A 12,974-nucleotide genomic window follows, 5' to 3' on the forward strand; every position below is an offset into this window, starting at 1 on the left:
CAATGCACAAAGTTTAGCCACAAAATAATACTGACAGAACCATAACTTGGTCTGTTAAAAATGACAAGGTTTAGCCACAAAATTGAACTGACAGAACTTTAACTCATGTTGTTGTAATGCACAAAGTTTAGTCCCAAAATAATGCTGCCAGAATGTAACTCAGTCTGTTACAACTGACATAGTTAAGTGCCAACCTCATACTGATAGAAATGTAACCAATGTTGTTATAATGCACAAGGTTTTGCCCCAAAGTAATACTGACAGAACTTTAACTCATGTTGTTAGAATGCACAAAGTTTAGCCACAAAATTGAACTGACAGAACTTTAACTCATGTTGTTGTAATGCACAAAGTTTAGTCCCAAAATAATGCTGTCAGAATGTAACTCAGTCTGTTACAATTGACAAAGTTCAGTGACAAACTCAACAGTAACTCTGTCTTTCATAACTGACGAGATTTTGCCCCCAAATAACACTGACAGAAAATTTACAAATGTTGTTTCGATGCGCAAAATTTAACCACAAGATAATACTGACAGAACGTAACTCAGACAAAGCTTATAATAAAAAAAACCTTCAAAGGTTAAGCTTTGCTTGTGAAGAACTGGTCTGTAGCTGGTCCTGGTCCAAACCTACACTAGTGTCTCAATAGAGTCTTGTTCCGGGTCCTCCTGCAGGTACAGCATCGGCGACTACGAGGTCATCGACGAGGAGACCAACATCGTGCGGCGCGACAGCTGGCTCTACCAGCTGGCGGTGACGGTGGGAACCCCGTACCGCTTCAACGCCACGGCGGGCAAGTGGGAGGGAGGCCCCAACAAGGACTCGGTCTACATCACCTCGCTGTACTTCACCATGACCAGCCTCACCAGCATCGGCTTCGGCAACATCGCGCCCACCACGGACGGCGAGAAGATCTTCGCCGTCGCCATGATGATGATCGGATGTGAGTTTGTCACTTTTACAATATATTACATACTGTATATATATATTATATATACTGTATATATATATTACATATATACATATGCATTTGAAATAGGAAAACCACATGTAACTGCTTTGAAACCCAAATAACTTTGAATCTCAGCTTTAAAAAACGTCTGAAATCGACTGTATCCTCTCGTGCTCAGTCATTGCCAGGATCTTGCAGGATTTAATTGTTTAATTGTAAATAACGTGGCCATAAAAATCCTCATATTGCATTTTTCAATGCACTTGTTCTGACACCAGGGGGCGCCAGAAAAACATGTTTTAATCCTGTGGTTTGAGTCTTTAGAGTAGTACTATTGGTACTATCTTGATGTGTTCTCGGGTTTTATATCCATCTGGAAGTTCTTTGAATTTTTTTTGAGCCAGGGAACCAAACGCAACGGTCGTCTCTGACCCACTGCTGTCAATCATGTGTTCTGGTCACGTGATACCCAGCAGTGCTTCCGTGTCACGTGATCGTCTGTGCGATCTGTGATTGGATGAAGGTTTGATCCAGTAGCTCGGTGCTCTGTTGCTCATGTCTGGCGACTTTATTATACCAATATTTATATATTGAATGAAAAAATACTTTATTTAGAAAATAATTGTCTTAATCATTACAATATAAAACTCTATATTTAAATAATACAAACATTATATTTTTAATACAATTACAATTATTACCTTAAAAACTGTATAAAAATGATTGAATTCAATTATTCTTATACATAATTAAATGCTTGAGAAACTACAGTTAATATATTTAATATATTACATTAAATATAATATACTTGCACACGTCACCCTGGAAAAGTTGTTACTACAGTTAACTAGAGTTTACTAGATAAACTGATTACTTATATTGCATTATCTTGTTCTTTCTCTTTGTTTCTCTTTGTTCTTGTTCTTATTTTATTTTGATATTTTTTTAAGAAAAATTGCTGTATTTTCTGTGGCTATTGGAAAAAAAACATTTCCCGAAGGAAACCTCCTGAGGATCAATAAAGTTTTACCTTACCTTACCTTACCTTACTACAGCTAACAGTACAAAATTATTACAGAAAACGTAAAAAAATATAGTGAAAATGTTACATAGTTCTACTACAATGGCAAACATTAAAGCTGCTTGTTTTTATATATTTTTAACTTTAATTCTAATTTATTCATCACGTGAAACAACTTGACTTGAAACCAGCCTTGTGTCGTCGCTCGTGTTCAAAGCTATGAAACCTCCAGTGACTTGACGTTCAGCCTCGTCAACTTCCTGTCAACCTTCTGTCAACTTCCTGTCCCGCTGACGCGTGTCGCGCCTTCATTGGTCTCATTACCTGCCGTTAGAGTCGCTGAATTATTGAGACGGAGCTTGAGTGACGCCTTCCTCCAGCTCCTCAGAGACGCAAGTTTATACGTCGTCGCTCGAACAATTTAAACCACAGTTGCTTAAAAAAACATAATTTAAAAGGAAAATCAATGTTTCTCTCCTTGAATAAGTCAATTATTAATGTTACTGTATGTGAGGAAGTGTCTGTTGTTTCACTTCCTGTTGTCGCAGGTGTTTAGCATTGAGAGAAAGATTTAAAATAGTTTGCAAAGGTGAGAAATTACAAATTAATAAAGTGGAAAAACTTAAGTGTATAGGAAAAAAAAGCATTTTTTAAAATGTATCCATAAACATTTAAAACTGACCGAAATCAACTGTATCCCCTCGTCCTCAGTCACCAGGATTTCATTGTTTTTTATACTAATATGTGCATTTTAATTGTAAATAACGAAACAAATAAATTTACTTATACACAGTATAAATAACATTATACACACTTTAATGAAATACAAACCAAAAAAAATGATAATATTGTAATATAAGTTTAAATCTCAGCTTTAAAACCGGCTGAAATCGACTGTATCCCCTCGTCCTCAGTCACCAGGATTTAATCGTTTTCGCTACTAATAATAGCATTTTAATTGTAAATAACGAAATAAATACATATATTTATACACAGTATATATATAACGTTATACACACTTTAATGAAATACCAACCAAAAAAAATAGTAAAAGTAAAATAAGTTCAAATCTCAGCTTTAAAACCTGCTGAAATCCACTGTATCCCCTCGTCCTCAGTCACCAGGATGTAATTGCTTTCGCTACTAATATTTGCATTTTAATTGTAAATAATTATACACAGTATAAATAACATTATACACACTTTAATGAAATACAAACCAAAAAAATTGGTTAAAGTAAAATAAGTTCAAATCTCAGCTTTAAAACCGGCTGAAATCGACTGTATCCCCTCGTCCTCAGTCATCGCCAGGATCTTGCGTGATTTAATTGTTTTCGCTTCTGATATTTCCATGTTAATTATGAATAACAAAATAAATACATGTATTTATACACAGTATATATTACGTTATACCACTTTAATAATTTAAACAAAAAAAAATGATAAAAGTAAAAAAAATGTTTTAAAGTACAAATAAATATGATTCGAAAGCTAAATAATAATGAGGTTTGAATTAAAGTTTAAATATTTCTTACACCCCTAAAAAAAAAGTGCCAACAAAACATTTTTTTAGAAGAAAAGTTAAAAAAAAGTCTTTGTTTTTATCGTTCAAGCCCGACAGTCGAATGAATGCGATAAATAAAATAAACACTCGGAGCCGAAAGACTTTAATGCTGATTCCAGCCGACACTCTTGTTCTGTGTCGTGCGGCAGCACTTTCTAAATTTGGAGCCGAGCTCCGGCGCCGAGATGCTCCAGCTGCCGACTGCACTAATGGTGAATAAAAGCGTCTAAACTGCTCAGGAGGAAGCATCGCGTCCCACATGGCGACGTATCAAACATTTATGAAGCGTCCTTCGCATCTCGCGGCTCATCAGCGCCGGGACCGCACGCAGAGAGCGACACCTCACCGTTGGGTCTCGGTGCCGACCCGGAGAGCAGACCGATCATTATCTGCGTCTGAGCTTCTGAGTAGAAACTCTCTGTTTACAGTCGATGTAAATACATCGGAGACGCTCTACTGTAGCTGCTATGAAATATAAATGACACTGAGCTATTTTTACCAGCAGCTCTGGATCGGTGCCGGCAGCAAAGATCACAGCGAGGATGGATGGAGAGGGTGTGTGGGGGGGGGGTACTGTACATATGTCTTGTTTCTATAGCAACCAGGAGCTCTTTACCGCCTCCACCAGCTGTCGTACACGAGCCACAAACTTTTGGGTGTCAGCAGGCGGTGAGATGTAAGATCTGATGGTAGAGGACGTGTCGCCATCCGAGCGTTCTGGTCCTCACTCGTGCTCGGGTCGAGTTCTGGTCTCTTCGGCGAAGGTGAGCCACGGAGACGCCTCCGAGAGTCGATACTGGCTCAGGAGGATCTACGTCTTCACCGGCTCGATTAGAACTTCTATACGAGTGTGTCAGTGTCGCAATGGAGTCTAATGACTCCTTCAAGAAACATCTTAAAACATTTTTAATGAGCTTTATCTTGATTTTCTGAGACTCCTGTGATGTTCTCAGTATTATCTTGACCTTTTAAGTATATATTGTATTGAGTATTGTTTTAATTGTTTAAGCGCTTTGTGACCCTGGTCTGGAAAAGCACTCTATAAATACAAATTACTTACTTACTTACTTACAATATTGAATTAACATTTTTTCTAAGCATTGACTTTTTCTTGTTAATATTCAACTTTAATCATTCTTATATTGAGGTTAAATATGTTTTTATTTAATAATTTGATAGATTTTGGTTCTATATTGAAATGTTACATTTGTTTTTATTGACTGGCCTCCTGTCCAGGGTGTCCTTTGGCCTGTGGAATCTGGGATAGACTCCAACCCTGTGACCCCCATAAGGGATTAAGTGGTAAAGAAAATGAATGAATGAATGTTTTTATTGAATAATTTACTAAAATTATTTCTGTATTGAAAGTTTTTATTTGATTTTACTGACTAATTGAATTCAATACTTTTTATATTTAAAAGGTTGTATTTGTTTTTATTGAATAAAAAGATTTGAATCACTTTAAAATTAAGCCTAAATTCAATATAAAAATGTTTGGAGTGAAATATTTTTCTCTGAATAAAGTGTCAAGATTTTTTTTTAAATCTAAAAAATATTTTTTCCAATATATCCAAGAAAAATTTGAAATACTTTAAACTGGTTAAAAATTGACTGTATCCCCTCGTCCTCAGTCATCGCCAGGATCTTGCAGGATTTAATTGTTTTTGCTACTGATATTTGCACGTTACTTGTTAAATAAAAAATAAATACATATATTTATACACAGTATATATAAAGTTATACACACTTTAATGAAATACAAACCAAACAAATAAATAAAAGTAAGTAAGTAAATTCAATATAAAATAGTTTAGTGACACTGAAAGTACCAGTATTTACTTGATCGAACTTTCAGCCAATCATGCGACGCACAGACGATCACATGACTACGTAGACGATTCTTCATAGCTGATTCCAAAGCATTGGTACTTTCTGTTCTGCACTATTATTCCAACATTTGTTGAATTAAATTATCTTCAAATTATTTGAATAACAACATCAAACCTTACGTGTAAAAACAACTAAAACATTTTAAATATTCTAATATTTAAATTCAGTGATTAAGAATCGTACAAATCCAATCTTTTAATAAAAAAAATCAAATGAAACCTTTCAATTCATTGATTTATCAAACTGATTAATAATAATATCAGACTCTATAACATGAAACTATCTGTAATAAAATACTATTTTGACAATATTTTAATTATTGAATGAAATAATAAAAACCAAATTCACCTTTTCAAAGTTGATATCCTTGAATTCAATGATTTAAAAACAAAAGTTTTCAAAATGTCAAACGTTAGATTAAACCACGCAGTATTGTGGCACTGATGTACTTCCTTACAATACTACACTACCTTGCTTGACGGCACGTCGGCAACGGTGATCGATGACGAGAGGATGAAAGTTGTGACTGAAGAAGTTTCTTTAATGAGTTTTTATTCCTCCGAGCTCTCGATCTACACTCTGATGATCATGCATAACTCTGGTTCTACGCTCGGACACAAACAAACGTGTTTCCTCTGATGATCATGCATAACTCTGGTTCTACGCTCGGACACAAACCAACGTGTTTCCTCCGATGATCATGCATAACTCTGGTTCTACGCTCGGACACAAACCAACGTGTTTCCTCCGATGATCATGGATAACTCTGGTTCTGGACCTGCTCTCCGGGCTAATTAGGCCTGGACTTGCAGCAGGAAGGCGTCGGCACACATCTGACAGCTTTGATCCGAACACGCTCCAGCTGTCAGGAACGATGCGAGGAACCTCCTGCATGAGCTGATGGTCAAACACAAACACACAACTCTGAAATGAAGCTTCTTCTCTGATCTACACACATCTGTGAATCCTCCCGCTGAAGTTTCATTTCCCCCGGAGAGATGAAAACATGCCGGAGACGTTTGAATAATAACCGTGTGATTGAATTATTGACCTCGATTACAAACTCCCGCCGTGAGGATTTCAGCTGATGTTAGTCCATCAATCAATCACGTGACTCGCTGGAGAAACTGTCCCAGCGTCGCCTTTTGAACCGTGTGATCGTGTCTCCGCGGGTCATGATCGGTTCATCTCGACCGGAGTGAGTAACTGTGAGACACGCCTCCTCGCTGCCGTGTGTTAACATGTGTCATCGTTCACCGACAGCACATACAGTGCCTTGCGAAAGTATTCGGCCCCCTTGAACCTTTCAACATTTCGCCACATTTCAGGCTTCAAACATAAAGATATAACATTTTAATTTTTTGTCATGAATCAACAACAAGTGGGACACAATCGTGAAGTGGAACGAAATTTATTGGATAATTTAAACTTTTTTAACAAATAAAAAACTGAAAAGTGGGGCGTGCAATATTATTCGGCCCCCTTGCGCTAATACTTTGTAGCGCCACCTTTTGCTGCAATTCCAGCTGCAAGTCTCTTGAGGTATGTCTCTATCAGTTTTGCACATCGAGAGACTGGAATTCTTGCCCATTCTTCCTTGCAAAACAGCTGGAGCTCAGTGAGGTTGGATGGAGAGCGTTTGTGAACAGCAGTCTTCAGCTCTTTCCACAGATTCTCGATTGGATTCAGGTCTGGACTTTGACTTGGCCATTCTAACACCTGGATACGTCTATTTGTAATGTGGAAATTTAATTGTAACACAAAGAAAAAAAAATAGTTCTATTTTATGCCCACTTGATTGGAATATAAACTGTTAAACAAATATCAAAAGTATAGCAAAAATAAAAAACTTCAAGACACTTTACAGTTTAACTAAAGCCCTATTTGCACGGGATAAGTATTACCTTTGGACCTTTGGTAATTTGTAATAATTGAGGAAAATTAGTTTTAATCCCGTGTAAATGCGCCATGTCTGTGATTTGTAATGTAATAATTACCTTCTGTAATTCACCGAACACAGAAGTCGGGTGATAATAATAGTCCCGTGTGAATCCGAATGTCTGTGTTTGTGATTCTGAGTCATATACGCCACTGTAACTGTGACTTCTAGGCACTCGCCATTGTGTTAATATTTACTTGTGCCGTTTTATTTTGAAGGGGTTGAAAAGGAAGTTGATCAAGATTGTTGTTGTTGGTGGTGTTCTCCACATGACGAGATTAAAGAAGACGTGCGCGCTGCACAGCTACAAACTAAGTTCATGTTGTTTCCTGCACGAATACACTCGGTTACACAACTGTAACAGTGTCTCTTCTGCAAGAATCATTTTGGGGCAAATTTATGTTCAGGGCTCTCGGTGTTGAGCGTCTGCATAAATTAGGGAGAAAATTAGGTTGTCCACTTTATCTTCTTTAACGAAGCACACTTGGTTACGCTAACTTTCTCTTTTAGTAATTGCGATCCTTTTTGTATCTCTAGGTAGTCAGTAAAAATGACTATTATCGCTTCTGTGTGAATGCACTTAAAATAACGCAGAGGAGGGAATTTACTGTACAGCGAGGTCACCAAGTAATACTCGCGAATAGGGCTTAAGACTATAATGGAGAAAAGAAAAACTTGACAACGAGTGAATCAAAGCGCGACAGTGGCGAGGAAGGCAGAAACCTCGAGTAGAACCAGACTCAGTGTTGGAGAGGCGAGGGGGTAGAAAGATGGATGGAAATACATACATGTGTATTTAAAGCTGAGGGCGAATCATTATAGTGAAGGCCTTGGTTTTTAAACTGAAAATGTTTTTTTCACTCGGTTTTTGAATATTGTAACTTCAATGTCACCGACTCCTTGTGTTGTTGTCGGTCATTTTCTGTGTTTGCGTATAAAATTGTTGTTGTTTCTGTTTTTTATCTTCCAAGTAACGTCTTTTAAGTTCACAAGCACAGATTTGAGTTAAATATTTGAAATGTCAAAACCTTTTTTGTTACAATTCTTCTGTTTTTTTGAAGCATAGTCACCGCGCGTCATCAATCCTGGATGTCTCCACCTTCAAGAGACTTGTTGTATGAACAAAAGCAGGGCTTGATTACAGCTTGAGTGAAGCCGTTATTACATCATAATGAACTCTCGCTCTTGTAACCTCTCCTTCGCCCAGATTTTAGATGAGGGTTGATATTTCAATCATTCAAAATACATCCAAAATTCAATTATTTGTAGTATTTTAACTTCATTTAAAAATGATGGAATGCACTTCAGTAGGTGGTACGAGAAGAGTTTCAGCAGATCATGTGACTAATAAAATAGATATACTTCCATATTCTTAGTACCTCAGTCGTATACTTGAACAGTGTTTAACCCGGTCAACAGTCAGAGCGACTCTCACCTAGATTCAGGAGCTTGAGTCAAGTTTTGTTATTACTGGATTTTCTGGGTAATTACTTTGAAAGCTAGTCTTGTGTGAATCTCTCCATCAAAGTAAAAAAACATGTTTTTTGACAGTATTTCTCACGTCATTAGTCATCGTCAGATTTTTCACTGCCGAGTTATTTTAAGATCCTTGTTTTGTTACAAACGTTAAAGTTCAACATCTTCAGATCTTTGAATAAATAAAGTGTCGTCTTCGCCGGAGGAAAGACGAGCATTATTTCTGATTAAAAAGATGTAAGTCGTTACTCGTCACTCTGGCAACTGTCAATCAACCGAGCACGTTCCATAAGTAGGACACGTCTGATGTCTGAAGAAAAAAGAAGGATGGTTTTCATCCAACACGACAGATAACGCGAGTGTGACTGAAGGAAATCAAACGATGTTTGATCCCTTATCTCGGAGGAAGGTGGTGGAACCAGGAGGAGGTTCTTCAAGCAACGAAATAATGCATTTACTGTTTTATCTGAAGGTTGCTTAACATTTCAAAAGGGATTCGAACCCATGACATAATGTAACATGACTTTAAATCGTCACGTTCTCCAGTCGTTCTCGTAGTGATGTCGTGATGCTTCTCCTCGCCGTAAAACCCATCGTTTTTTACTATTCATTAAACCCCGGCGCGAGCGGTGAACACACACTTCCTCGTCTCCGCTGGATGCTTCGCAAACAGCGCTGGCAGCGATAATTGTAATCAACGCATCTGTTGATGAACCAGAGACGGGAAAACTTTTCCTATTTCGTCGGAAGCAGAATCTACACTCGGATGTGTTTGGACGTCTTGCTCGCCGTGTTCGCCACTAGATGGCGCCGCATCAAAGCCAGCTCCCAGTGTTCCCAGGAGAAAGTTCAAAGCTCGCACCCATCATGAGACGCCGCTGTGATGTTCAGACCCGACTCGAGAGTCTCGATGTAGATGGCGCTAATGAGCCTCTGAACCACTGACCCCCATCTCATATTTGTGTGTGTGTGTGTGTGTGTGTTCTCCTCCAGCCCTGCTCTATGCCACCATCTTTGGTAACGTCACCACCATCTTCCAGCAGATGTACGCCAACACCAACCGCTACCACGAGATGCTGAACAGCGTGCGCGACTTCCTCAAGCTGTACCAGGTGCCCAAGGGTCTGAGCGAGCGGGTGATGGACTACATCGCCTCCACCTGGTCCATGTCGCGAGGCATCGACACGGAGAAGGTGAGACGGTGGAGGCCGCTCTGGACCAGAAGGTTTTCGAGAAGAAGCTTCAAGAGTTGGATCACGCGTGTGATTCGCTACTTCCTTCTTCGTTTCTGGTTCAGTGTGTAGCTCACAAATGAAGATTGTTACCTGCTGGGATCAGTTACACACGTGTTGAGTTAATGCATGTGTGCGACACGCTTGAACACACTTGTCGAGCTGAGCCAGAAGGTTGTTCACTCGAGTTGTCCTGGATTATTGTCCTTCCTATGCCAACATACACAGCTTGTATGTCTTTTAGTAAGTTCTTGTTGTGTTGAGATCTGGTGTGTTGTTTGTTTAGTATAGTTTATATTACTTTTTTCACAAAGAACAATCAAAACAATATTCAATAAAGTATATACTTTAAAGGTCAAGATAACACTCAGAACAACACAGGAGTTCCAGAAAAAGTACTGGACAATACTACACATATATACTTGTTACTACACTATCACAACAACAGAGTCAAGTACTGGACAATACTACACATATATACTTGTTACTACACTATCACAACAACAGAGTCAAGTACTGGACAATACTACACATATATACTTGTTACTACACTATCACAACACCAGAGTCAAGTACTCGACAATACTACACATATATACTTGTTACTACACTATCACAACACCAGAGTTAAGTTCTGGACAATACTACACATATATACTTGTTACTACACTATCACAACACCAGAGGCAAGTACTCGACAATACTACACATATATACTTGTTACTACACTATAACAACACCAGAGTCAAGTACTCGACAATACTACACATATATACTTGTTACTACACTATCACAACACCACATTCAAGTACTGGACAATACTACACATATATACTTGTTACTACACTATAACAACACCAGAGTCAAGTACTGGACAATACTACACATATATACTTGTTACTACACTATCACAACACCAGAGTCAAGTACTGGACAATACTACACATATATACTTGTTACTACACTATCACAACACCACATTCAAGTTCTGGACAATACTACACATATATACTTGTTACTACACATCACATTTTTTTGCAAAATGTCTCTAAATATCGCAATATAACTACCAAATTGTTTGCGATACTCATCCATACTTAAAATAAACAAAAAATCAAGGTTTTTATTCATCTAGTTAATGAATGTATTAATCTCGATACATTAATTAAATACTTTAATAAAGTATTTTTGTGTCGTCTTTAGCTCCTTTACTGCTTCGTGTTAAGGTAATTGTGAATTTCACGTTGCAATTGTGTTGCAACGTTTACACACACACACACGCACACGCACACGCACACGCACACGCACACGCACACGCACACGCACACGCACACGCACACACACACACACACACACACACACACACACACACACACACTTGAAACAAAAGCTTGTCAGGTAAACTTGGCCTTGAGACCAAAGCTCTTGTTCCTCTCAGGATGTGGTCGACACGATCCTGTTTGAAGAAAAGTTGCATCAACCCTCAAAGACAGAAGTTCTAACGTTCGGACTGGACTGTGACCTTTTGACGACTCTGAGAAAATCTCTCAGGGCTGCGTTTAATCCCGATTTAAGAGTCGCGGAGAAATGAAAGCGACTCGGAATCCTTTCGACTCAGTCCAGGAGACGTGAGCCAAAGCTCTTCTGTTCAGTGGACACTCTTTGGTAAAATCTTCTTGACCTTAACCACGCCCACTCCGCTGTGATTGGTCAAGCATGGATGTTTGTCACTGCCCGTAATCAATCCTGTAAGTCTCCACCTCCAAGGGACTCCTTCTATAAACAAAGCGGGCGTGATTACAGCTGAAAGGGGGAGTGAAGCCATTATTACGTCATAATGGACTCTCGTAACCTCTTGTTCGCCCAGATTTCAGAGCAACTTTATAAAGTAAGAAGTTGAAAACATGGTCAAGAAGAGAGACTTAAACACATTAAACATGTGAGTCATGAGGTCTTTACTAGTAGTTCATTAGTTTTCCTTGAAATAATTTAGGTTTCTTTGTATTATTTTCTGAAGTTTCAAATTTTGTTTGAATGTCACTGCAATCATTTTATCTTCTCCAACAAAAAAACTTTGTAATTGTGATTTAATGATCAAATCCATTCAAAACACAAAGGTCAACAGTGTTAAAAGTTAAGACTATTAATGAAGGTTAAACTGGTAGAAACAAAGAAACATTAGATTATTCACTGTTTTTAATAACATCTGAGTCTCTTTGACCTGCAACTCAAGAGAAGACATGTTCTGAACACTGGACTTCTTGACTTCTTGTAGGTCCAGAACCTGCATTTCTTCCTGCCTACAGCTCCATTAACAACAGTTCTGTCTGGTCCAGGTTCTGCAGATCTGCCCTAAAGACATGCGAGCCGACATCTGCGTCCACCTGAACCGGAAGGTCTTCAAGGAGCACCCGGCGTTCCGACTGGCCAGCGACGGATGTCTCCGGGCTCTGGCCATGGAGTTCCAGACCATCCACTGCGCTCCGGGAGACCTGATCTACCACGCCGGCGAGAGCGTGGACAGCCTGTGCTTCGTGGTGTCGGGGTCACTGGAGGTCATCCAGGACGACGAGGTGGTGGCCATTTTAGGTGAGTGAAGACGTCTGGTCGAATCGATTGCTTTTTCTTTGTTTGTACCTGGAGGTAGAGACGGATCTATAAAGTTTGGACCTGAAATAACTCAGTGGAAATATAATGAGTTTTTAAAGTTTTCCTCAGAGTTGACTTTTCAATCGTGACTATTTTCTAAACCAACAAAAGATGGACAGAGTAAAAATGTGGTGAGACATTGATCATCCACTGCATGATGAAGGGTGTGTCCTCCAGCCAGCTGTAACCACGCCCCCTTTGATTATACAATGAGTCCCTTGGATGTGGAGACTACAGGTTTATAATCTGA

At 38.7% G+C, this 12,974-nt stretch overlaps 1 protein-coding gene across 2 annotated transcripts in view; it reads left to right on the top strand.

The window, feature by feature from the left end:
- Nucleotides 1-12,974, top strand: part of kcnh1a (potassium voltage-gated channel, subfamily H (eag-related), member 1a) — an 89,302-nt gene that overhangs the window by 60,770 nt on the left and 15,558 nt on the right. For both annotated transcript variants that reach the window (XM_087802482.1, XM_087802483.1), the window contains 3 exons: nt 677-945; nt 9,837-10,036; nt 12,412-12,664. In XM_087802482.1, the coding sequence (XP_087658608.1) occupies nt 677-945; nt 9,837-10,036; nt 12,412-12,664 (722 nt within the window). The remainder of the gene's footprint in view (nt 1-676; nt 946-9,836; nt 10,037-12,411; nt 12,665-12,974) is intronic.

The sequence above is a fragment of the Callionymus lyra genome, chromosome 11 (assembly GCF_982586985.1).
Source record: "Callionymus lyra chromosome 11, fCalLyr1.hap1.1, whole genome shotgun sequence".
Taxonomy (NCBI): domain Eukaryota; kingdom Metazoa; phylum Chordata; class Actinopteri; order Syngnathiformes; family Callionymidae; genus Callionymus; species Callionymus lyra.